At 42.4% G+C, this 26,211-nt stretch overlaps 3 protein-coding genes across 8 annotated transcripts in view; 1 reads left to right on the top strand and 2 right to left on the bottom strand.

Moving 5' to 3' along the window:
* LOC129368033 (rho GTPase-activating protein 44-like) overlaps positions 1–10,354 on the bottom strand; it is a 63,181-nt gene extending 52,827 nt beyond the window's left edge. For 4 of the 6 annotated variants that reach the window (XM_055042805.1, XM_055042803.1, XM_055042804.1 and 1 more), the window contains exon 1: positions 9,776–10,354. In XM_055042805.1, the coding sequence (XP_054898780.1) occupies positions 9,776–9,828 (53 nt within the window). In that variant the 5' untranslated portion in view covers positions 9,829–10,354. The remainder of the gene's footprint in view (positions 1–9,775) is intronic. The other 2 variants (XM_055042806.1, XM_055042807.1) reach the window with 2 other exon arrangements.
* A 1,955-nt stretch (positions 10,355–12,309) lies between these two features.
* On the top strand, positions 12,310–20,857 carry stx4 (syntaxin 4). Its single transcript, XM_055042816.1, has 10 exons — positions 12,310–12,510; positions 12,824–12,928; positions 15,767–15,866; positions 15,997–16,071; positions 16,146–16,216; positions 16,631–16,739; positions 17,885–17,958; positions 18,792–18,929; positions 19,003–19,113; positions 19,628–20,857. The coding sequence occupies exons 1-10, from the start codon at positions 12,481–12,483 to the stop codon at positions 19,703–19,705; spliced, it is 891 nt and encodes a 296-aa protein (XP_054898791.1). The 5' UTR covers positions 12,310–12,480; the 3' UTR covers positions 19,706–20,857.
* A 49-nt stretch (positions 20,858–20,906) lies between these two features.
* The window catches only part of srcap (Snf2-related CREBBP activator protein), a 33,453-nt gene continuing 28,148 nt past the window's right edge, over positions 20,907–26,211 (bottom strand). Inside the window, exon 33 of the mRNA XM_055042815.1 lies at positions 20,907–26,087. Within this exon, the coding sequence (XP_054898790.1) occupies positions 22,017–26,087 (4,071 nt within the window). The 3' untranslated portion in view covers positions 20,907–22,016. The remainder of the gene's footprint in view (positions 26,088–26,211) is intronic.

Here is a 26,211-nt window from a genome sequence, read left to right on the forward strand (position 1 = left end):
GCTCACTGCACAGTCAGCAGGTCGTAAACGGGACTTGTTCTGATGAAGCGGCCAGTTTTAGTGGCAAATGCACATCCCAGTAAATTATGTGATCGTTAAAAAGATAATTGATTTGAGGTATTAAATTAACTCGTTTATGTTCGTTACACATAGAGAGATAAATCTGGATCATTTACTTGTGTTAATTCAAATGACTATGGCTTACAGATAATACAAAAAAAAAAAAAAATCAGTTTCTGTGAAAATTACATAAAGCCAATAAAACTAAGTATTTATCTGAAAAGTACATCCATGTATGCACAGTATATGCACTCATACAGCTGCGTTAAAGCAATCAGCCCGTAGCTCTGCTGTCACTCTCTCTCTGTCACTCATGCTCTTACACCTCCTTTTTTATTACCAAACTTTTTCCTTCCACTTAACTTTCCAATAATGTGATGAGATAAAGCATACGCCTATCGTAAGCCATCATTATCAGCTTAAATGACTGAAATTTAATACGTTACAAATCTAGCTAACATAATTTTACATTTTGATAATGACAATGTAGCACAGAGATGCACAAGATAAAGCAATTAGTTGCTCTTTCAACCCTACAAACATTTTTCTTTTAGCTCCAATCTCATATTAACAAAATAGAAATTTGTGTGCTGGTCAGATGGCCAGATGAGGCTGAAGCTCTTCATCGCCGGGCGTGAAGAGGCTCCCATCGGAGCGGAAGCTGAATGAGACTGGAAGCAGAGCTGGCTACGCCAGATAATGTGAAAATAATGAGGTTGGCGAGTTTCCTCAATCAGCTCGGCTCGTCGCCTCAGACGGTTCGTTGTTTAATGTGAGAGGGAACGGGTGGGAAGCACAAGGTGACGACAGACGAGTTTCGATTTCATTCCAGCTGAAAAACTAACAAGGATTCAAGGTGGAAAATGTCAAATATGAAAAAGGTGAAATGACCTGGTAAGGCTGCATTTGCTTTTTAAACTAATAGTTAAATCCCAGTTTGATCTCATTACGTACACCAGGCGTTTTACAATATTCTTAAGTGATGTAAATTTATTTGCATTTATAAAAGAAACCAATCCAGCTAGAACCAGGACACAAAGCAGCGAAGCTTCGATTCATCCTGAAGGTCTGTTTGTTTCTTCTCAATAAATGCACACTTAGATTTTAACAGACGTCTAAACATGATTGCACCCCTTCTGTAAACTTTCACATTTATACCAATTATCTGCTGACAATGCTATGCTGAATTTTGAATCAAAAATGCTCAGTGGGGGGAAGCAAAACCAGACAGATGGACAGACCGGTCGATGGACAGATGGGTTCGGCTTTTGGACAACTAAACAGGAAATGAAATCAGGACACACAACTTCCCCCCATACTCTTATTTTTTTCAGTGTCTATTAAGAGCATGAAAACTGGGACTGTAATTATTGTATTTCCCGGCATTCATAGAAGAGCAGAGCTGCTGCATCTGTTGTTAACCAAAAGTTAACCCTGGGTTTTCGACTCCAAACCAGACAGAGAGGGAAACAGAACGAAGCAGCAGCTGCAGTGAAGCCGCTGCGGCTTACAGAAGCAGACAATCTAAATCTGCTTCTTGCGCAAATTAAAACATCTCAGAAAACCTCCCAATAAAAAAATAAATATGCTTTAATTAATTACAATGATTAAAATAGGTTTGAGCTTTTGTTTGCCATGTCACAATCTGACGACAGCATCATTCTGTGGGAACGGTTTCCTCAGCGGGACGCTGAGTGGCGGTGAACTAAACACACGGTGAAGCTGTAAAGGAACCTGCTATAAAGCTGCAAAAGACGCAGGAATGTGAAGCAGGTTGACGTGACGACGAGCACAAAGAAACATACACCTAAAAGAGAAACATTTCTACAAAGTACTGAGTCAGTGGAGCTGAAAATAAACAACATACCTGCCAGATTCATATTTGTAAAAGGTGTTTAAATGAATCCTTTCTCTTCGGTGCACTGCTTTGATTTGGCCTGTTTCATGAAATCTAAATGAAATGCACTGCAGCAACAAACACTTTTTGTAAGGTGCTGGAAAAAACTGATGTTGCCCTCTTTGTTCTTTAAACAACATAAACTAAGATTCAGCTGTTTTATTCCCCGTGGAGGGATTAAAAATGTGTCCCTGAGCTGAACTCCTGCCGAAACATGAACCAGTGGCGCCTTCAGAGAGTCTTTCCTCCAGATCGGTGATTGTTTCAGCATCGGGTCCTGACAGGATGCTGATGTCAGGAGGAGCAACACTCCTCCTGACATCAGCACGTCTGCGTCTCGTTCCTGAGCGAGGTTCCTCTAGCGGATCGCATTCCCAATCAGATTCTGTCATTTTACGCGCAGTAAGCCTCCGCGGCTTTCAGGAGGTCCCTCTCATTCTTCCCAGTGATGTCATTTCCTGTGCTGTGTTTAAAAACCCTCTGAGGAGCCATGCTGCTTTTAGGTGGAGCCCACTATGACCTCATGGTTTTTGGGGCTGCGTCAGAGGCCGGTTTTGGTCTTTGTTTGATTTTTGGTAATGTGTTGATCTGTTTCAGAGTTTTACAAGGACAATTTGTGAAGTTGTATTTGCTAAAAAGAGAAATGCAATCCACCCCCCAACTCTGACAAACTATCATTTTTCTTAACAATTTGGAAATATTTGGCATTAGAGGACTGGTGCTTAATAAGGTTTTAAAAGAGCTGTGGAGGAAACAGTTTGAACATTTCCTGTGAGGTCCCTCAGGGGTCACTGTTGAATAAATGATTTCTGTTTTATTCAAATGAGATGTACAAACGATCAAATATACTAGGATGTGATGTCACTGGAAATGGATGAAACTGTCCAAAAACAGTCATGTTGGTTTAATTTGAGAATCTAAACTGACTTTAACGTCTGCATGACAAGGACTGGCAACCAAAATCTAAAGGAAACCGTGAAAATCCTGTTGCTTGTTTCCTTCCACCTAACTTTCAATTATTACACCAGGATATGGTTTTTGACAGCCAGCCCTTTGGGGGGTGTCTGCTGCACAGATGTCAGGTTCGCTGTCTTTCATGGTTGTATTTTTATTGATCTGTGTAAATTTCAACACTGAATTTGGGTTTTCATTAAGTTAACAGATGCAGAATAATACATGAGCTGAATTACTGAAATAAATGCACTCGTTGACAATATTCTAATTTATTTAGATAGACTTGTAAAGTGATGTTTACAGTGAGACTTTTCTTTTTAGATAAAGGAAGTAAAGATCACTGTCTCACTCTTGACAGAGCAGGCTGATGTCTAATTTACTAATATTTGTCTGAAAAGCCGCCCCGTCATCCGTTAGTCGGCTCCTTTGCGACTCAGACACAAACCAAGAAGCGACTCCAACGACACACTCCAGTGAATTTCTTAACGCTCCACCGGCACAAACATTTCCTTTAGAAAATCCCCAGGCGCTCCCCCCAAACCCCCGAAAACAATAACCTCACGTCGCAAAGGCGATTTGACTGACAGCACCGTAAACATATTTCACCGCTGACTTAACTACAAATCTCTGTAAAATTCAAGAAACAAAGCAAGTGAATCTCTTCTGACAACATTTATGACCGGTGCTGCATCAAAGATGGGTGTTTTTATATGGTGGCCTCTAACATGTTACATATAATAAGTTTTAATTTCTGAGGTTTAGGGTTTCATGCAGGTTACAGTGAATGTGATACACGTTTATCCTAGTATCTGTAGATTAATGGGGTCTCTCTTAACTGGTGAACTTGTTTCCGGTCCTATGAACGAATCGGTTTCTCTTTCCTGCTGGTGAATTGACCAGACCAGTTGCACTCAGCTTGTTGTCCACATTAAACCAGAGAACAGACACACAGTGAACACCACATCTACTTTTAAGTCAATAATTCCTTAATATTTATGATAAAATACGACTTGCAGTAGCAGATTATTTGACTTATAAAATGGGGATAGTGTCTTGTTATATGTGAAATAATCTACGAGTGAAGCTAGTACATTTCTTTGATCAATATTAAGGAATTACTGACTTAAAACAAGATCCTAGTTCTTGCTGAAAACTTACTTGTAAGTTAGTTTGTCTTATCAAATACTTGATAAGACCACTTAGTGCTATCCACTGACCTTGGCATCAAATCTGATTCACATCTAATACAATCTTTCCCACCTACTGGAAAATAACACCTCAGCTGAGCCTGCAGAGATGCAACACCTCCTGCCATAAACATAATGCCATCCACGTCAGGTCCATTCAGCTCCTTGGAAGCACATTTTCACATATCTTACTGTATAGCAAGCAGCCTGAATACCTTATTATGTTAAAAATGAAAGGCAATAAATTATAAAAAAAATCAAAAGAACATTTCAGAAATTAGCAGGAGCGCAAACAGCTCTGACAAATGGGTTCATTATGTTTCAGCTGAGCTGTCTGGCAGCCAAGGAGGAAAAACATGTCAGGGTAATTACTGTACACCTCTATGGAGCCATTTATATTAATACAACCTATAGAAGAAATCCATGATAGTCCAAAAACAACCATAAGCACTAAATCTGAGTGCTGTAAAGAGAGCCTTAAAGTCTGACTGCAGAAGAGATCACAAGACTTTGTTGATGTGAAAGATCTGCAGGATGTGCATAGGCTAAAGTTTTATGCAGTTCATGTGTGATTTACATCAACAATAAAGAAAACAAGCAAGCCCTTAAATCCTCACATTATGCATAAACTGGTGTTTTTATTTGATGTGTTGGTTTAACAGGCCACACTGGTGGTGACTGGTTTTATCCTGTAAATTTGCAACAATAACAGAGAAGAAGCTTTTTATGTCTCGTGTGCCTTAGGAGGGGGAATTATTTGGAGTTATTTCAAGAGGAAGGAAGATAAGTTAAGTAAATATATATTTTATGAAGCAATAAGCACTCGTAACTCAGGCTGGATTTCCAGTTGGGTCAGGGTTGAGTCAACATCTTGAAGAACCTGTTTTACAGTTTAGATTTAACTCAAAAGTAACATTCAGTTCTAGCTTTTTATAATTCCTCATTCCATCCCCAAGGATGAGTGGTAACATCCTGCAGACAAGAAAAGCCAACTTTATTTATGATGTACCTAAGAATGGCTGGATTTGACCGTCGTGCTCCAAAAAAGCAACACGATGAATAAAATCTTAAAATAAACGGAATAAAATACTTAAAAATCAGAGTAAGATACAAATTGAAGAACATTTCAGCAGCATGAATCTCATTCTTTTAGTCATGAGTCATTTGTCACGTGATTTAAGGAACATTTACAGTAGAGAAAAAATATGAGACATTACACAACTTTTTCCAAAAAGCTTTAAACACAGCACGTCGTAAAAGAGCTAAACGGTGAGTCTAAACCATGTCAAGCTCACATTTCCCCCTGATTTCTTCACAATTAAAAACTTGCCTAAATGGCCTATAATTCCAAACCCAGATTTTGCTTCTCTGAACTGTTTGCTTCTCTGAACTATCATACAGCTTACAGTAAATATGATACGCGTTTATCAAACTGCCTCGCAAAACACCGGCTTACACAGTTTTGGATATGAACTTACAATGTTCTTTATATTGAAGCGGGACCAAAACTGTCCCATTGTGAGGAGTAAAAATGTGCCCTTTCTTGATTAATCGTAGCGCCGAACCGTTCGGCTTTTGGCTCCGGCTGTGTCACAGACAAGAGCGCAAGACTGTGATCTTGTGGAGAACTGCAGGGAAACCACATCCCTCCTCCTGCAATCGAATAAAACCTGACATGCAAGGCTGGTTTTACGAGGTCGCTCCTCAGGTTTCATCCAATGGAGGCAGAGAGAAATAACCCAGAAATAAACAGCGTACAAAAAAAAAAAACAATCACTGGCCACTTGCTCATCAATTAATCATTCAGTCACTGTTTCTTCCTACAGTCTGGAATGTGACAAAGAAAACAGGAAATGAAGCCATTAATGACATGCATGCTGTTTTAAAAAAAACGAAAACTATTTCTTGTGTTCTCCTCAATCACCAAAGCTGACAGACGACGTTGCCACAATTCCTTCTATCCTGTCACTTGCAGCTTGAATACCATATAGAAACAAATAATAAAAACAATTTTCTTTTATCTGATGTAGTTAGATAAAGATCAGAAATCTGTCTCATGATATCTCAGATTTTCATCCATTGCCATCTTTGAATAAGTATTCTGTCTCCTTTGCAGTGCCTGCCGGAGCAAAACCGTATCGCCGGATACGAGCAAAGACACTAGTGAGAAACCCAGACATTTTCTTTAATCAGCAGCACAAACATGGAAACGAGAAGATGAGTTGAAACACCCAGCAGGAAAAGTGACAGAGCCAAAAGAGGATTAGAGCCCGTTCCCTTCCTGCCACAACGCCGCTGTGCTCACACACAGAGCTACACGTTTTCATTCAGTCGCACAGTTTATGCAGCATTACACAGGATTAATGGTCCAGGCAGACTGTTTCAGAGATGAATTTAACTTTGTCTGAACCTCTCTTGACCTACATCCTGAACTGGAGCGGTGCAGCAATGCCGCCCTAAAGGGGCCACACTTCATTAGAGCGAGGATGCCCTTGTTGTCTGCACAACAAAACAGATGCAAGGAGATGACTGCAAATGCAAAGCAGAGGAACTTGAGGAATAGGATACTTAGACTTCCACTCATAACCAAATCTAAGACGAATCAGTCTAATATTGTCGGTGTGTTAATGGGTCTCTCAGATTATTGTTACTCAATAAAAGCCTTTAAAAACCTTTTAAAAAATTGTAGGAAGACACTTTTTCCAGACGGCGCTGTGGGAAATATACCAATAAATGTATCATAATAAATGCTGACATAGAGAAACAACACCACTGATAACGACTAAAATTCAATTCTATATTATTTACTTAAAAGGTTACAAAGAAAAAGAACAGGTCATAAACCAGATATAATGACCAAATGTCTCATCTGTGTTTTAAGCTGCTACTTTTCTAACTTCCTGTAGCAGATTGCAGTGCTACTGTGCTAATGTTGATTTGTAAGTAAACAGCAACAAAAAATAAATATAATAGTTTGCTTCATCTAAGCAAACTATTCAGTGTTGCTTAAATGAAGGCCAATTTAATCTGATGTACATCACAAATTCCAGAAAAATAAGGAAACATAGCTTGAAAGAATGTTGCCATTGCTTTTGTGATTTACATTTACACTTTCAGCTAAATTTTTGAAACCAGAGGAATCAATGTGAAACTACAATGAAGATGTTTACAGCCAGTCCTGTGATATTCAGCCATCTTGTTCCTGCCCATCGCCCAAAACCACTGAAGGTAACAGCCGCCCGTCTCCTTATTCATTTCAATTTCACTTTTCTATTCGAAGCATCTTATCTCTTGATTCCTGATTATATCACACAATCATCACTTTAAAGATTGTAATCAGTGATAAATCAGTTGTTACTTTGCGAGCTAAACAAACAGGTTGTACCAGCTTCAACTCAACAGAAAAAACACAAGCCTCAATCAGCCTCGTCGATCCAGCAAGTGTCATTTCCAAACACGACAATTAATGTGTTTCGAACTTGCCTAACATCATCAAAGAGTCGAGTAACATGTGACCCAAATTGCCCGGGGTGCAGTGTTGACACATGACTCTGACTTTCTGTAAAAACCTTAGGGTGGGGCTGACAAACAGAGACAAAGACTTTACAACACCTACTAAAAGCATAACTAAGAAATCAGAGGCCAAAGAGACCATGGTATTGATGAGGCATTTACATCCACTAAACAGGAATGTAGTGCCAGAAAAAATACTTTACTAACACGGCGTGATAAATAAAATAGACAAGTTTTCTAACTAACGGAGTTAAATAAGCTTTCGCATTCAGATTTATCTGTACTGTCAACTTGTGCCTCAAACATGTCCACAAGTATCAGTCATTATTGTGCAGTCTGATATTATGTGAGGCACAATGCTTCGCTGAAATTGATTTCTCTTTTGTTAAAAATCTGAACTATTAGGCCATCGTCTATAAAAATCAAGACATGGGATTTCTCAAGTAAGTCTATTCTCAATCGTAAAATAAGAATGATCATTTATGGGTTCTGTGTATATTTTAAGCAGGAGATTTTTTTTCCAGAAAAAAAAAAAAAAAAAAAACTTGCAAACACTCCAGAAAAAGTTACCAAATTTGCAAAAATATTCCTCTAAATGTGGACAGAGCTTTGACATGAGAAAAGCAAACTATTCTGGTCTGAGTCCCAAGATGTTTCAGCATCTTGACAACACCTCTGTTTTGGTTTACATAGTTTCTCAGCACAACAATTAGCTAATCAACAGGTTTGCCAACTTATAGCTGGATCACTGTTAAGAAGGGCGTGGTGGCATTCCCAGATCTTCCGCTTTTGAGACCAGTGGAATGCAGAGCTGTGCTATGTTTGATTTGTCTCGGAAGTCAAAGTTCAGATCTGGGAATGGCGTCAAGATCCAGTCGAGCTCGTTCTACTAGCGAGTCGGAAAACCAGCGGGCTAATTTTGGTGGTACTTGCTACAAATGGAAATAAAATTCAATAACTATTCGCAATAATCAGGCATGACATTGTGACCACAGGCAAGCAAAGAGGACAAGACGTTACGTTTTCATTGGGCCAGCTGTTATTAATTTTAAATATTCAATTTCGGTTTGCTTGGAGACCGACTTTCCGAATTCGGGCGGTGTTCCCTTTTGTGTTTTTCATCGGTCAGGCTCAGACTGTTATTTTGTTTATTGACATAATTTGGCATTTAATTTATGTCAGCATTACTGCCACCTACTGGCCTGTAATGGGTATTTCAACTTTCCTTGGAAGTGGAGAAGGGGAAGCGGAGTTGTACCTTCCCCCTGTTGCCACATGCTTACTGAGGATGAGAGATTGCTCCACAATCATAGAAACAGTCCGCACACATGCAACTTTACCAAGTAGTGTCACAAACTTATTTTAGCACTTTATAAAACACATTGAAGTAGTTCACAGAAATGCAAAAACAAATGGATGCATTCATATAAGTATATTCAAATTCAACATGGTCCAATCTGACTTTATGAATCTATGTAACAGGATTCACATAACTAGATATGAAATGGGCCTTTTCGTCTTGTAAAGTACTTAAGAGTTGACATTGACTATGAAGTGGAAAATGTCACAAACTCAACAGAAAAGTCATGATCAGGCCTGACTTCAGCCTCCCGGGTCAAATGGAGAACAGTGTTTTCAGATTTGTGTGGCCGGGTCCAGTTTATTATTTTGGATATACTTGGATAATGAGTACAACCTGAAGAAACAGATCTCTGTCACCTGAGGATGCTACCCTCCAGCCTGAACGTTTGACCCTTCCACCTCTTACTATCCATCACTTCACTATTACTAATCACCGGGGAAATTATTCCCTGATTAAAACCCATTTGCTGTATTGCGCTCGGAGGCTCTGCCAGCAGCCGCTCTGCGCCTGCCTGTCATTGGTCGGTGGGCAGCAGCAGCAGCAGCAGCAGCATCCCACCTTCTTGGGTACCATGTCGGCTCCCTCCTCATCAGTGTGCGGGTTCGCTCCTCCCCGCCGAGCTCAATCAATCACACAGCCGCACATTATGGCGCTCACACGGACAGTTAGCGCCTTGTGCGGACTGAGCCAAATGTTGCGGCACCGAGAAAAACACTTTGGTGACAGATCTCCAAGAGCCCACTGGACGCGGCGAGGACGCGTGATGAACCCACAGCTCGTGCCATTTCGTCCGGCTCTTACCTGCCCACCGTCTGGTTGGCGAGCTGTCTCATGCGGTTGAACTGCTTCTTCATCTTGCGTTTTTCTGCGTTTCCACCGAGCGCCAGAGCCTCTCCGCAGATCTCATTGATGAATTAAAAGTCCGCGCTGATCCGAGGCAGACGAGGAGGTTCGGTTCGTCAGATATCCGGTTCGGGCATCGCGGCGGACCAACGCGGCGGACAGTGGGTGAGTTAGTTCCAGCTCATCGTGTTCGCGTACATCGTGTTTCTGTCCTGCGTGTCGCTCCGCAGCTCCGGAGATGCTGAACCGATTCCTCTCCCCCCGGCGTTGACAGCCCGACGCTCCCCGATGGTGCATCATGGGAAACGTAGTTCTGTTCTAAAATAATAATAATAATAAAAAATAATAATCAATTGAATGCACACACTGCTGTGGGTCAGAGTTTGGCATGAAAAGCATTAAAGGCTGTATCAGTCTGCTGACTTTTTGATGTTCAGTACACATGCACATTATGTATATGATGTTTATTTAATAAATGAACATAATTTCCCTTGGATCATGTACAAATCTGCACTGTATTTTTGCTATGAAGTACAACAGTGTATTATTATAATTGTTGATGTTGTTTTTATATATATTTAACACTTGGAAGGTTTGTGTGAACCTGCATATCTTTCATTTCCCCCATTAAAAGCTACTTCTATTGCATTCTATTCTGTTTTATTTGGATTATTTTTATGCATAAAGTCCAATGAATCCAGTCAGTTTTGTGACGACACAAAAGCCTGACGTCTATCAGTCTGGAAAAGGTTGCAAACCCATGACTACGCCTGCAAACTACACAGAGAGCCTTAATCTAAATATGCTAAAGAGTGGATAGCCTTCTGAGTTAACACTAAGTGAACATTAATGAGTCACAATAGAGTCTAGTTCAATACGTGAGGCACCGCAGGCCTCACTTGCCTCACCTGCCCCGGTTAGGTTCAGTGTTCATGTTCACAACATAGAAAGCAAATATTGTAAATAGTCCATGCAAATCCTTGATGGCAGCTGTTGCAGCCATGGATCCACAAGCAGTTACTAGGTTTAGGAGGCAGTTACCTTTTCATGTAAGGCTTGGTTTGTTTGGATAGTTTAGTTTTCCATTAATTAATCAAATCATTGCAAAAAAAAGAAAAAAAAAAGAAAGAAATACCAAAAAATACTGGTGTGGCACAAATACATTTTTTTCATAGTGCTGCATGCTCTTCAAAATCACAAAAGACAAAAAGGAGAGTTGTTCTCAGGTACCAGGTCGGTTATCCTGTCTTTACATTTCAGCATAAGCGGCAAAAGTGACAAAATAAACAGAAGCCACTTATTTTCACCTCCTTATCTCCTTATTCTAAATAATCAGTATTTAGAGACACTACAAAATATTGACAAATATATATTATATCTAAATAAAAGAAGTGTCAGCTAAAAAATATTATATCTAGATGACTGAGCTGAGTGGTGATAAGTATGTTGTGTTCTTCCATTTTTAAAACCTTTCAGTAGGGAACATGTAGCAAAACACAACATGAACATTATTTATGTTATGCAGTTAATCTGGGACCACAGGAGCAGTAATCTGTGATCAGGATCAACAAACTTTTCTTTCTCTGACTAACTTCTAAAGCTCCTCAGAAAATGTCCATGTCCCCCCAGTCTTATGGCCAAAAGCTATGCAAAGGTGCTGATTGTGCCTCCAACTAATTTGCACATTTATTACTTTTACCTATCCACTGTCACCTCATATTCTCTACACATTATTTCTTTTTCACTTCAAAACGTTGTTTTTGGTAAAAAAAAAAAATAAATAAATAAAAATAAATAATAATAATAATGATAATAAAGTAATAATAAATATCAGTAATATTTTCTATTTTTGTATGGTGCCTTAAGTCTAAAACAACATAGTTATGTTTTTTTGTATGAACAAAAAAAACGTGATTGGAAAAAAAAAGCTATTGTGTGAAACCATGCAGGTAAACAGCGCCACCTCGAGGTTACGTTGTGATTTAAACGAGTGAGGAGCGCCCGTCTGATATATTCCTATGTTTTGAATAACTGATACTGATACTTTGATAGCCTACTCCTAAATAAAATCCAGTGCATTCATTACTAAATAATAGAGTACACGTGTGTGTATTTTGATCTGCATGTAATCCATCATGAGGAATGAATATATGGAGATAGTATATTTATTTATTTTATTTTTGTTTGTATTTTATTACTCTATTTTATATAACTATATATTCCACATAAATATCTGTCCTAGTAGATTTGCTTTTACTCTCATTGAACATAAAATTATATTTAAAGCCATTCTTTTCTATTCTACTCTACTGTTATTCTGCTATCATAATAATTTTACTCTAACCAAAAGCCTCTTTTTGGCTAGTGTGACCACGGGTACAGTAAAGTGTCAAAAGGATTAAAACTTAAAGTGGTGTGAAAAGCGTTTCACATGGACCGCAACACTGTGTTTTAGCTGATGACAGCAGCCGCCACACGGTGGCGGCCAAGAGTCGGGGGGCTACTGTGTTGACCGCAGAAGAAGAAGTGTGCCACTGGAATTTACTTGTTGAATGACAGAAGAGGAAATATTTCGAGTTTCATCATCGGGAGCAGCTATTGTTTCTCTTCGGCGTCGAGTTGCAGCGGGTTTCGACGTCGGATTGTGAACTTCTCTCGGAAAAATGCGGGACCGAACAAAAGAACTAGGAGGCGTGAGTTTCAACGTTAGCTGCTAACATTAGCGAGCTAACCTGCTAAAAAGAAAAGTTAATGGTGTGGCCGAGGAGCGACTCTAAGCTCCAGTCTGTGGTGGCAGCTTTTATTAAAACGACAGCTCGGGTTATGGCGTTGTGTTTTAATGGCTGTTTTTGAGTATTTTTGGGGAGCTGGGCGGCACTGTGCTGAGAGCTTCCGTTAGGACGCGTGAGGCCGGGAGGCAGACTGGGCAGGGCTGCAGGGAAACGGAGTCAGTGAACTGTAGCAGGGGGCTCATGTCTCTCTGGATCTGTTTCTATACTCCTGCAGAATGCCGACGCTTCAGACGACGACGACGAAAGCAAAGCTCTGATGACCAAACCTGGAACATCTTCAGCGAAAGATGACAAGGACAATGAGGCTTTCTTCAAAAAGGTGAGTGGTGTGAAACAAACATAAACATGCTATCCAACAGGTTATTATTATTATTATTATTATTATTATTGTTAATGAAAGAGTTTTAGAAAAGACCACGATGTGTAGCTTGAAAAGTAGGACCCTTCATTGAAACTCATTTTCATTTTGGGTCACCTCAAAAACCTGCAGCTCTTAAAGGGCCAGTTGTGCCAGGATGTATTAATAAAGCCAATACAACTGTTAAAATATCAATAAATATCTGAGAAGTATGTGTTTCTTAAAATGAGAAAAATATTGAACGCCTTTCCGCACGGATCCGTCCATCCAGGATTTTTTTTTTCAACAATCAGCATCACAGATTTTGTGGCGCTCCTTTTAGGAATATTTGTGAAGAATTTTTATATTTGTGCTGAGGTATGACGTGACTTTTTTCGTCAAGGACGGCTGAGGCAGCAGTAACTGAAAACCAAAGATTTAGGGTAATTTTGAGAAACAATTGCAGTAAAAATCAGAAAAAAATCTGCATGTTTTGTGTGAACGTTGAGTGAGTATTGCAGATTTGTTGAAAAATCTGGGGTTTTTTAAATCTAGGGCTAAATAGGATTTTGTATCGGATTCATAACTAAAACTTCCATCAAATGACCTGCAGAAGATTTTTCTCATTTATATCCAGCAACGCTTAGAAAAACAACACAGCTCAGACTTCATAGAAAAACTGAAATAAGTTTTGACCAGAGAAAGTTCTGGTTGTTGCACATCCAACCTAAAGTTTTTGCTGTATTTGCAGTTTCAGGAGTTTATTCGGTTCCAGAATAAACTCAAGGAAGCTTGAATAAGCAGGAGGTGTTGCTGCAGAGCTGGTGACTCACTGCAGTTGACCGGGTTTCCCTTTTGTTTATTCCAGCTGGCATAATAAACCGAATGTGACCTCATTACAACTACGATCAAATTGTATTTGAATGTAAACCCATCTGTGTGGTTTGGTTGAATTTACTGCATCTTTCTTGAACTTGGATCTGCGATTACATTTGTTATGAATATGCTCCGTTTAATGAAAGTAAAAATGAAAAAAAAAAATCACATTTGGCAAAGGTTTTAGGTTTATTTCACTTTTAATCCCTCTATATTGTGCATCACCAAGATACATAACGTTTTCCAGGCTGTATGAAGATGTTCAGTATCAGTTGTAAACGAGGAGCCATTTGTGATGTCAAAACACTTCCAGTTTCTGTTTTCATTGACCAATGGATGGCAACCTTTCCAGTTCGCTGTTACCATGATAATAGCTGGAAAGAGTTTACGCACAAAGCCTCTTTAGTTTGCATTTCATATCTGCTTCATAACAGACTTTGGTTGCTTTCGTCTGGCTTGTCTGGGTTCCCATCATATCTGATAATGGAGGTTTTCCAGTCGGTTTTGCTTTTGTTGTGACTATAAAACAAATGCAAGCAGGGGACATGCTGTACAGCTGCTCCATAGCTTTAGTTATTTATATATATATATATATAATATATATATATATATATATATATATATATATATATATATATATATATATATATATATATCTAGATGCATAAGATTTATAATGACATAAAAAAAACATCAGATTGATGAATGGCTGCATTGCTAACAAGAAAAATGGGCAACGATAAGTAAATGTATTTACTTTTGTCATCAGAAAACTCAAAACTGAACATATATTTGGACGTAACTTCTGTGTTTTTGAGGTGAGGTGATGAGGAGCTAGCAAATGTTATTACTAGTCAAGCTCTGGAGTGCAGAAAGCATGAAAAAGGAGAAATGGGACTTTGTCGTAATAATTTACGTGCTGCGCTTCAAAGAACACAGGATCCAGTTTCTGAAAGTGTTAAAATCAGGGCAAAGCCGCCTGGGGTTTAAATACGGCACAGACTGGTTGTTTTGACAACACGTTACGTCTTGAATACCTTTCCTCTGGCCGAGGCCAAGGGTCAGAACGTTTGGTTTCAGTTCAAAAGATCTTGGTGTGAGAAAAGCAAGTGGCCATAAAAATTGTGTAAAAGCAAAGGAAACAAAGGCGTTTTCTGTTTGTTTTTGTTTTTTTCGCATGGCAGTTTGAGGGAAATTACCAATCAACGTGACCAAGCAGGGTCATCCTCTGCTGATACAAACTCCTGTTACCATAATAAACAATCATCCACTGATGAGGAGCTAGCAAATAAATAAAACCTTTTTTTTTTATGGAAAAATAAGGCCACCCGTCTAGGACTATAATAAGGCTGTTTTATTATTCTGATAAATGTCTTTTACTAATCATAATTCCCCTTAGTGGAGGAGAAACTTAAATAAATCCACCATCAAAACTTTAAATCACTGAACAAGAATTTCCTGACAACTTGTTAGTTCTTTATACTTTGTCCACCTCATGCAGTAATTATATATTCACTGAGGAGAAGTGCAGTAACGACTGGTGCAGTAGTTTGGAAATCTAACAAACCAGCACCCCACTGAGTGACTTATAAGAGCTTTTCTTGTCAGGAACTGCAGTACAACAATGCAGCTGCCAAAATGCTACTTTGAAGACGTCAACATACGTTTCCTCCTAAGGTTACATGCAAACTAAGAACTGCTGTAAAAAAAGAAGTTTTTTTGTTTTATGAAGTAAATGCTCATAAATGGCATTTGAGGTTGCCTCGTTGCTCTTGGTTCTGGTCGTCTGTCCCGGCTGTTGCTTTCGCTGTGATGCGTTTTGTGCCCTCGGTTAACGTCCAGCTGTTTCATCAACGATTCATAAAGCCTTTGAAGTTGTTTACCAAAGCGACGTTGTCATTGTCTGAAATATAAGAAAAACAAATTGTAACTTTTGTGTTGCAGGTGCAAGATATCCACGAGTGCCTGCACGCACTCAAGAGGATGGTCAGCGAATTGGAGAACAAGCAGAAAACCGTGCTGGGCGTGGCGCTGCCTGAAGAGAGTACATGTTTCTGTCCAGAACCTCATTCACTTCAGCTGCTCTAAACAGACTGTAGTGAATAATAAAACTGTTCTTAATAAAATGTTTTAGATGCACTCTGGTACTTATCCTTCTCTGAATCCTCGGCCAGGTATGAAGAAAGAGCTCCAAACTCTTCGAGACGAGATCAAAACGTTGGCGGGTCAGGTCCAGAGGAAGCTGAAGAGTGAGTGCTTTTCAAGTGGACGTCTTCGGTCTCCAGCCCATCAGATTTAAACCGCCGCCACTTTTACTCCACAGGTATCGAGCCTAAAAAGGGAGACGACGATGGCAAATATATTCCAATCAACATTCGGATGCAGCGCACTCAGGTAGCGTCTGAACAGGGAAGCATGTTTTGTTTTTTCCTGGAGGCTTTATGTACAATTTGGTTTTTGAGAAAAGGCCTCAAGAACAAATACATGGATTAGAATACAGCATTCTAAATGGCCTGCTTTTTACACTTTTTCCTTCCACTGAATCTTCTGTTATAATGTTTTGGGTGAAACAGTCTGAAAACTTGAATTCCAAATAAAATAAAAAAACATCTGTCAAGAAGACCACATGACAATTTTTCCTTCCACTCAACTTTCCGTTGATATGCTGGGAGGCAGAAGACTTCTGAAATAAATGAACTTTTTCATCACATAAGTTTGGGAGTGGCAGCTGTTCAATTACATCATAGGACACTATAACAACGTTGCTGCTCGTTTCCCAGACTTGAATTGGTTCGCGTCTCTTCTCAGCACGGCGTTCTGTCGAAGGAGTTTGTGGAGCTGATGGGCCACTGCAACACCATCCAGTCCCAGTACAGAGACCGGAACGTGGAGCGAATACAGCGCCAGCTGAAGATCAGTGAGTCCACCAAGCTCAGTTTTTCTTTCTCTTTCTACAGTTTGTGGTTTTATTCTGCTTGGGGGAAGAAGAAAAAAAAAAATCAGGCATCACTTCCTCTTTGGCTCAACCATGACCATCATCGCCAGAATCCTTCGTCACATTGGTTTTAATGGCTGTGACGGATTAAAACATTTATACACGTCACATAAATGCAAATTTGGAAGAAAAATACTAAAACTAATATCAACGCTTAAAAAAAGAGAAGGTGACATATGGAGGTGGACGGCTCTGCTGGTGACATTTCTCAACTCTCCCGGATGAAGCAACAATCCTGTTTGTTCAGTTTCTGTTTACTTGAACTCTGCTGCTGGGAATTCAAGATGATTGCAAATCAGAGCCTTTGCATGTCCATTGGCTTCATTCAGGATAAAAAAACAACTGAGTTACGGATGAGAATCTGCTCAAGAGCACAGGTTGCCTTCCTGATCTGTCCATTTGTTTTAAGTAAAGAAATAAAACTAAACAAAACCAATATCTGCTGGCTGAGCTTCTATTGCTAATAACATGTTGGTAGTATTTTGTCTTTCCTCAGCGTTGTTCACACAGACTAAATTACAAGTCATGTTGTTCTTTCTGCTCTCACATGTATAGTGTAAAAAAATGCTAAAATTCTGAGATACGACATAAAAAGCTGCAGATTCTTGGTAAACCGATCTAAACAGTTTTTGTAGCTGGTGTTGCTGTTTTTATAAATCAATGAAATTCATCTGCAACTGTTGGTGTTGAGCTGCAAATCTAATGATCTTGTATTGCTACCAAAGAAGCAAAATATTAAGTTTCAGGGATGATCAGAAATTGTCTGATCTGGAGGCAGACGAGCCACTCTTACGGTAAACACAGGTGGGAATGAAAAATTGTTGAACGTCTGAGTTTTGTTGCTCAGTTTGACGTTGAGTCAGTCAGAAAGTGGTTGCGAAAGAGTCGCAGCTTCCTGGAGAGTCTTGAGCCTGAGCCGGACGTCTGCGGGTTCCCAGGCAGGTTGTTAACCCGAGCGGCTCTGAAGTTCCTCAGGCGTCCACGGTGTCAGCATAGCGCAGCACACGGATCTGCATGTCGCTCTGTTACTGTTCCAAACTCTGACCTGCTTCACCCTCCCATTTCAGCCGGCGCCAACGTGACCGATGAGGAGCTGGACTCGATGCTCGAAAGCGGCCAGACGGATGTTTTCACGCAGAATGTGAGTTCTCTGGGCGGTAATCCTGGAAACACAGATTAGCTGCTGTCAGTCAGGTTGACAGGTTTGATTTTTTTTTCTCTCTTTCTTTAAACTGGACCAGATTTGGTAAGAAAATCCTAGTTTGACCAGATTAAATCCCCTGATCTTTTCACATTAGAAGCACAAACCTCTCTGCTTCTTTTAGCAGTTTTTACTGACCAACACAAAGGTGTCCTACATGAGAATTGGATGAACAACAAGGAACTCTGAAAGCGTTTCATTCAATTATTACAACAGACTCTCAATTGGATTTAAATCTAGACTTTGACTTGGCCGTTCTACCAGATAGAAACACTTGCATAAAGCGTTCTGTTGTTCCTCTGGCTGTATGTTTATTGTTTCTGTCCTGATGGAGGGCTAAACGCGGCATCACCAAAACCCAATAAAGTTTAATTTCAAACACTGGATTTGGAAGACCTCTTCGATTTTTCAAGCAGAACACAGCAACCAAAAACAGTAAGGTGAAAAGAAACACACACAACCGAAACCATAAATAAAATGAGCGTAAACAAAAATGGCTCTTTAGAAAATATCAATCATCAGAATACAAATTGAGCTCATTTTAATCTATTGTGTGATCAATTTGCTGTGACAGCTTAATCAGTCAATATGGCTAAAATTCAAGTTACTATTTTCAAAAATTGCTCAAATGTAACTTTTTGAAAGTTTTGCATTTCTTTGAGTTGGTCTATTACATAATAACCCAATAAGAATCGACTGAAGCATTTTGGTGTCGCCGTAGCGTAGAGTGAGGATTCCTGTCCGTTAAAGACACAAACCTCTCTGGTGTCCAGATCCTTATCGACGCTCAGGCCACGAAGCAAGCCCTGAATGAGATCGAGTCCAGACACGACGAGATCCTCAAGCTGGAGAGGAGCATCAGAGAGCTGCACGACATGTTCCAGTACCTCGCCATGGAGGTGGAGGCCCAGGTAGACCGCAGCGCCGACGAACCTCCAGCCTTCTCTGGTGGAGGTTTGAGTCTGACGCCTTTGTCGTCTTCAGGGGGAAATGGTGAACAGGATTGAGAACAACATCAACCAGTCTTCGAACTACGTGGAGAAAGCAAAGACCAACCTAGAGCAAGCCGTCACGTATCAGAGCAAAGCCCGCAAGGTAAACACGGTCCGCTTTCTTTTGAAGTCTACCTATGAAAACACAAACTTACAAAAATGTAACATTCCTCGTCTTCAGTTTTGGAAACTTCAAAAAAACCAACACAAATATTTCTGCTCCAATGATGGAAGTGCAAGACTGGAGCTTGGATCTAAACCGGCCTTTAAAAACGGCATCTTTTGTGTGACATGTAAAGCTTCACTGTTAGGCAAATTCTAGTTTACTTTCTACTTGTTTTTGTCCTGTAAAGCACTGCAGATTTCCCTTAATATTAATGTGATAAAACATTATGAATCAACATAGTTTCATTATATTTAGCTCCCTCATTTTTCCCATCTCATAAAATCTGTTCCTGCTGAAGAAATTCAAATTTCAACATCTTTGTAATGTGTTCAAAGTGATGTTAGAGTTTTGACACATTTTGCACATGAACGTGAAAGTTTAAGCGTTATAATCCTGTTTTGTTTTTTTGCTTCTCCTGTTTCAGTTTTAACATATTTTCTTTCCGCTGCAGAAAAAGATCTGGATTGCCATCTGTTTGGCCATCCTCATCCTCATCGTAGTCATCGCAGTGGGCGCCTCCTTCTCGTAGCGACCCCAGGCTCAAAGCACATTGTGTAAACGCATCAACTCATCAAGCCCACAAGGAAGCACAGGGGGCGAATTTAGTCTGCGTGTCCACACCTTCCTCCTGTATCCTCTTCACGTCCTCGTCTTCCTCTCAACACAGCTGTCCATCCTCATTCACGCTCCTGCGGTTTCGTGCTGCAGGTTTTTGTCGGTTTCTTTTTCCAAGTCTCAGAGGCCGCCTTCACTGTTACTTCGGCTGCACCTCCTTCGCGTGCAGAAGGGAAAACAAAGAGGAACTATAAGTGACCTTGAGCAAGGCACGCTGCAGTATTTAAGCCCCAACACTGATTATGCTGTTCTCAGGAAAAACTGTTGATTCTTGTTACGCCTCTTGCATAAAATTAGACCTTAAAAACAATTTTTATAGCCTTACGGAAGAGACTAATATAATTGTACATAATGTAATGTTGCAGATTAACTTTTTTTTTTTGTTTGTTTTGTTTTTTTAACTATCAAACTGCTTTCGTGTAACGAGTGTAAATAGGTTTTTTCGGTCCCCGTTATAAGAGCTGCCTTATAAAGACGTAACGCTTTAGTCCGAGGAGTTTGTATAAATGGTCAAAAAGCTGTGCAAGCTTCTGCAACGAATACAAATGAGGAAAGTCTTTAAAACTGTGCCTTCTCCTTTTTTGTAGCTTTGGGAACATTATGTTATGCACTAACGCTGTTAAGAAGGGATGAAGTTGAGTTTTTAAAATCACTTTTTGTGTTTTAATTCAGTCTTAAGCTGGTTAAGACTGAACCAGTTTAACTGGTTACTTTTTTTTTTCCCTCTTCAGTTTGTGAGGACGGTCCTTGGCATGAGCCGGTATCAAAACCCACTACAGCTGCAAAAATATATATCATGAACTAACTGCTCCCTATTATTTGTTGAAAAGCCACGTTTGTCCTTGTGAGATGAGGAATGGTGATGTTGCCTTCTTTCGTCCAGCAGCAAGTGGGGGAGGGGCTGCTTCATAGCGTCGCCCACGTTTTTCTAGCATCTCATGAAAAGTTGAGCTGATATCGGTGACTGGGGTAAATGCTGAAAGGTCCTACTGTGTAATTAAATCTGATAAAGGTTGCATGAATGTTTTTAAATAAAGTTTTACTACTCTGATTCTCCCCTCCCCAATCAGTTACATTTTTTTGTATCATACTCTCCAAAAACTCACAAAAGCAGCGATTTTTGGTCTTTTTATTCAACTGCAAATGTCTTAATCTTCAAGTAAAACAAGGTGGAATAACAAGGGATCAAAGGAATGCAACAAATAGAGAGACGAACCAAAAGTAAGACCATCACCAGGAATCACCCGTTCCCGACAGATATCAAAATTAAATTTTACCGTCATCTGGAGCTGTGCAGCTCGCTTTATTCACATGTTTCCTCTTACATGAACGGAGGGCGACAAAGTGATGTCGGGGTGAGAAGGAACCTGTTAGCGCTGATGACATATTTTGAGTTTTTTTGTTTTAACGAGAATGTGAAGCGCGGAGCTTCAACAAGGCGGTCTGAGGTCGGGAAACCATCAGGCCCAACAGGCACTCTTCACAGAAACACTTACCCCCTTTATTCAGTATAAATACAAGACTTTAGCGTTAACTGTTCAATCAGCACATTTTTTAAACTGTAGATACACTGCAAGATACTAAGGACCGATTAACCCAGTTCATGTGAAACACCAAAACGTACTGAAAAAGCCACATTATCTTCTCTCAATGTGCAAATTAATCCGATGAACAGAACTGACTGGGTGGGGGTGACATGGGATGGGGGGGTTATCCAGCGCTCTGACAGACCTGCTCTCTTCCTAACACCCTGGAAGAAATCATAAAAATATGCATAACTTATCAAAAGAAACAAGAGTTGACGGAAGTTGCAGAAGCAGTTGTTCTCAAACCTCCAAGTTACAATAAACGGGTCACTTCAGGGTGCAAATGTTGGACAAATTCATTTCTATGTGAAACCCCCCCAACAGAGGGCGCTGTGGAGTCCCACCTCTGGCTTCCAGTCTTTAATAATTACAGTACTTTAAGTGTTTAACCTTTCACCTTTCATCCCTGGAGGTGGATTAAACCGCTGCACCTCCTCTGTCGCCAGTCCAGCATACCTTGCGCCTCCCCCCTCTCCAGCAGGCACCACCCGGCAGTGAGGGCGGACCGGCTCGGTTCAGAAAGGGAGGCGGGGAGGTGTCTGCTTCCTGCAGCACGCGCTCCCTGCACAGCAGCCCTGGAGATTGTGACATGCTCTCGTTTCTGCTTTTAACTCTTTTTGTAAATCTTTGGCACTCTGGTCATGTCTTGTTGCGTGGTTGATTGGAGGAGGAGCGGGTGCTTGCGGCCGGAGAGCGCGCCTGCACCGCTGCGAGCGCGGCGACGCTCCGCAGCACCCTGTCCGGCATCCCCTCCGCCCCCGGGCTGCTCGTTACCTCCTGGGACTTCCTGCTGTCCTTCCGCCTCTCCCTCCTGTCGCTGTCCCGCTCGCTGCCTGAGGACGCGGCCCGGGAGCCTCTGCGCTCCGTGGTCTGGGAGCTGATGCTGCGGGTGCGCTGGCTGCTGTTGCTGCTGCTGCGGCTCCGGCTGCTCCGCCCGCCGCAGTCGCCCTCGCAGTCGCTGCTCATGCTACTGCAGGCGCTGTGGCCTTCGCCTTCCTTCCCTCTGGACAACTTCTTACCGTCCTTCTCCTCGGGTTTGGGCCTCTTGTACTCCACCTCCAGCGGCGGAACCAGCTGACCGGGACACTGCCTGGTGGAGCGGGAAGCAGGGCGGCTCGCCTGGTCTGGTGTTGAAGGTTTGCCGCTTTTGTTCTTGTTGTTATTCGGAGTCACTGAGTTACTTTGAGGAGAGGCCGGGACTTTAGGCTTTTGGTTTTTGTCGGAAGTGGAAGCAGCAGCTTTGGCTGCTGAATCTTTCCGTGGCGTGTGACCAGGAGTGTCCACTCTGCCTTTCATGGCTAGAAGCTTGGCAGCCGCATTCAGGGCCGAGCAGCGCTTCCCTAAAACCTCCGGCTCGGGCGGCAACAAGGGGGCGCTGTTTGTCTGTGCTTTGCTGTCCTGTGACGGCTGAGGTCCCGTGGACTTTCTGGTCATCCTGACAGAAGAACTGTCGCTTCCCGACTCCCCCCCAGTGGATGCGGTGGCATTGTTTGATATCTTTTTGTCAGCGCTGTGTGTATTTTTCACGCCCTTACTCTCCGTGTTGCCCACGTCCTTCTCCCCGTCCTGCAGGCGACGCTTGGCGGATCGGGTAAGTCGGGTTCTGCTCTCACTGCTGTCAGAGTCGGAGGAACAAGAGGAAGAGGAAGATCCGGACCGTCTCCTTTGAGAGGCAGCCGTCACAGCTTCATTCTTAGTCTCTTCCTCATCTTCCTCCTTCTCCTCGGGCCCTCCCTCAGATGCGTCTGTCCGCCTCTTCTTGGCAGGATGTCTGTTCTCGTAGGTCTTCTTGTGGTGAGCGTGTCTAGTGAGGGTCGATGAAGAGCTCCCAGACGATGGAGAAGAGGAGCACACTGATTCCTGGCTGCTCTCACGGCTGATGGATCTCTTCTGCTTGCAAACTTTCTGTTCTTCAGCAGCTTCCTGCTCCACTTCTTTCCCATCTCCATCTTTCAGAGGAGCAGCTTTTGGTTCTTCCTCTTTTTCCTCTCCTTGGTCAGAGGAAGTTTCCACCTTTCTCCTCTTATGCGGTGACGCACAGCTCTTCTCCTCCTTACTGGACTCTGCTTCATCCTTCATAGCATCTGCAACTGTTTCTACTTCACAGTCTCCTTCAGTTTCCCTGGTTGTAGCTGATTTCTTAGCGGCTGTGTCCGTCTGGAGAGGCGTCTCAGTGGGAGTCTCTTCAGAAGCATCGGTGGACGCGGACGGTTCTTCCACTGGGGAAATGGTTGCAGCAGTTGGGGTAGTGGAAACCGAAGGACACGAATCAGAGGCGGCAGCTGATATTTGAACTGCTTCCGTGGCCGTAGAGGTTGATGTAGATCTAATCTCTGAAGGACTTTCTGATGATGAGATTTCCATCATTCTCTCAGCCAATGCTGCAGTGGTAGAAGAAGTTGCGCTGACTTCCTCTACTGAAGGCAAACAAGTTTCTTCAAATGTGTTTGTCTCAGCAGATGTTGCATCAGAGGTTTCTTCAAGGTTTGGCTCGGCAGATGCTTCTGCAGAACTTCCGTGTTCTGGCGCTACCGGAGCCTCTGTTTCAGTCGGTGGTGGTGTGGAACCTGACTGGATCAGGGCTGCAGTCTCTTCAGTCTTTGGTGACGGAGTAACTGTTGCAGGAGGCTCGTCAGACATGTTTGAGTTTGGTGAGGTTCTTTGCTCGGTTTCTTCTGGAGTTGTGCTGTTTGATTGGTTGGCCTGAGGCATTTGCGTTGCACCTGGAAGTGTTTCTGAAGTCGCCTTTGGACGCTCCTGCCCTCCATGTGGAGTCGAGGTAACAGCTGGTTCTGGAGGTGCAGCAGAGTCCTCCGGTGGAGTAGCAGTTGTAGTTGTGTGCAAGTCATCTATTGTGACGACACTTTCTGTTTTATCAGGCTCTAATGAAGGTTGAAGTGTTTGGACTGTTGCAGCAAGTGGAGGGCTGGCGTTTGAAGCTGCATCGTCTGCAGGGGATCTAGAAGAGTCTGGTTCTGTTGGTTCCAAAGGTGCAGGGACAGGAGAAGAGGTTGGTTCTGAAGCAGCTCTAGAAACAACAGTGGTTGGAGATCCTGCTGAGACTGAAGGAGGTGAGGTGGGACTTGTGACCTCCGGGGCAGAAACAGGAGCTGATGGGAGGAGATTCTCAACTGGAGTTGAGGTGGCAGCAGAAACAGGAACTGGTGCTGGTTCGGTTGGTACCTGAATCAGAGCAGAATCAAATACAGATGTTTCGACTTTATTTTCATCAGAGGGCTGTGCTGGATTTGAAGTCTCCGTTGGTGTTTTGTTGGTGGACTCAGACACTGTTGTAACTGTGCTGGGAACAGCTGCGCTTGGTGAGTCTGAGGGGACTCTGCTTTCGGTTTGTGGTGCACTGGAGCTTTGTGCTTCACAAACAGAATCTGACATGACTGTGGAGTCTTTACGTGGACGACCCCTCTTCCGTTTCGGGGAGAGAGGGGGACTCTTGTCCTCACTTGGGGAGGAAGGCGAGGGAGTTACTCTGGTTTCAGGTTCAGGTAAAACAGTGGGGACCTTGGGGGGCCGGCCTCTCTTTCTTTTACTAGGCGTCCCCAGGCAGTTGATGCTGGACTCTGTGTCTGATTTCTTGGTCTGGGGCGCTCCTCTTCCTCGACCCTGAAGCTGTTGCTGCTCACCCAGTTGAGCCGCCATGCGGGATTCGGTCTCCAGTCTGCGTCGCACAGGAAGGTTTCGTAGCACCGGCATGTCAGGAGAAAGGTGCGGTGGGGAGTAGGGAGGGTAACCTCTGACAGGTTGAGGGTGGACAGTCAGACTTTGGCTAGAGTCTGTCTCCTGGGGAGATCTGTCTACAGCGAGTTTAGTCTTTTCATTGGGGCTGTGGGATGTGTTGTCCTTGCTTTGCTCGTCAGTAAATCCAGTGGCCTGCTCCTCCACTGCCACCTCCTCCGAGGAGGCTCCAGCTTCGCTTCCTCTCCTTCTCCTCCTTCGCGGCTCCTTCTCCTCCACCACCGTGACGAGCCTTCCTGGAAGTTTCCGCAAGACTTTGGCTAACGGGGAATCGTCCACCAGGCCCCGGAGCACCTCGCCATCTGCCGACTGGCGCTTGCGAGGTGATCTGGAGCTTGTGGAGGGAGGAGACATGTGCCCATCATCATCTTTGGTCAGATGCTCTGCTCCAAAGCTGGAATCTAATGAAGACTCAGATATTCTCCTTTCTTTCTCGTCTTCCTTATCCTCTCTGGCTGCTTTGGAGCTTTTGGAGTCGGACTCTCCGGCGCCCTGCTGCTTCCCTCCAGGAGGAGAGCTCGTCGAAGGGAAAGGCACTGGACTGGGATGGGAACGGCTGGGTTGAATTCTCGTTTTCACAGTCTGGTGATCTCTGGCGGGAGACGAGCCTTTGAAAGACTTGGAGTCTTGCACCCTGGTGGATGTGGACGCTTTGACGGGGGTGGAGTCTTTGGCAGCTCCTCGTCCTCTCAGACCACTACGGAGTCTTTCAGGCACTTCTCTCGGCGGTTCAGGTTCGGTTTCAGGCGAGGCTCCGCGAAGTCGACCGCTGGTCCGCGTGGAGGTCAGGGTCTTGTCCTTGGGTTTGCGTCCGCGGCGAGCTGGAGCTTGCGGAGCGGGTTCAGTAGAAACAGGCGTTGACATAAAGTCATTGTCCTCTTCATCTGATGTAGGGTGGAGCATTAGTCCCTCCTCCTTAGCTTGGTCCAGACCCTTCCTGGCAGCTTCCACCTGCTCCTAAAAGAACACAAGAGCAGATTTCACCGTTTGGATTTCAGTAAATGTTCAGAATACATTAATTTCTTAAGTTCTTTTGATCAAATTCTTTTCTATGAATGCAAACATTTAAAATACAGATAAA

This window comes from Poeciliopsis prolifica, unplaced genomic scaffold (assembly GCF_027474105.1).
Source record: "Poeciliopsis prolifica strain line A6 unplaced genomic scaffold, Auburn_PproV2 SCAFFOLD018, whole genome shotgun sequence".
NCBI classification, from domain to species: Eukaryota; Metazoa; Chordata; class Actinopteri; order Cyprinodontiformes; family Poeciliidae; genus Poeciliopsis; species Poeciliopsis prolifica.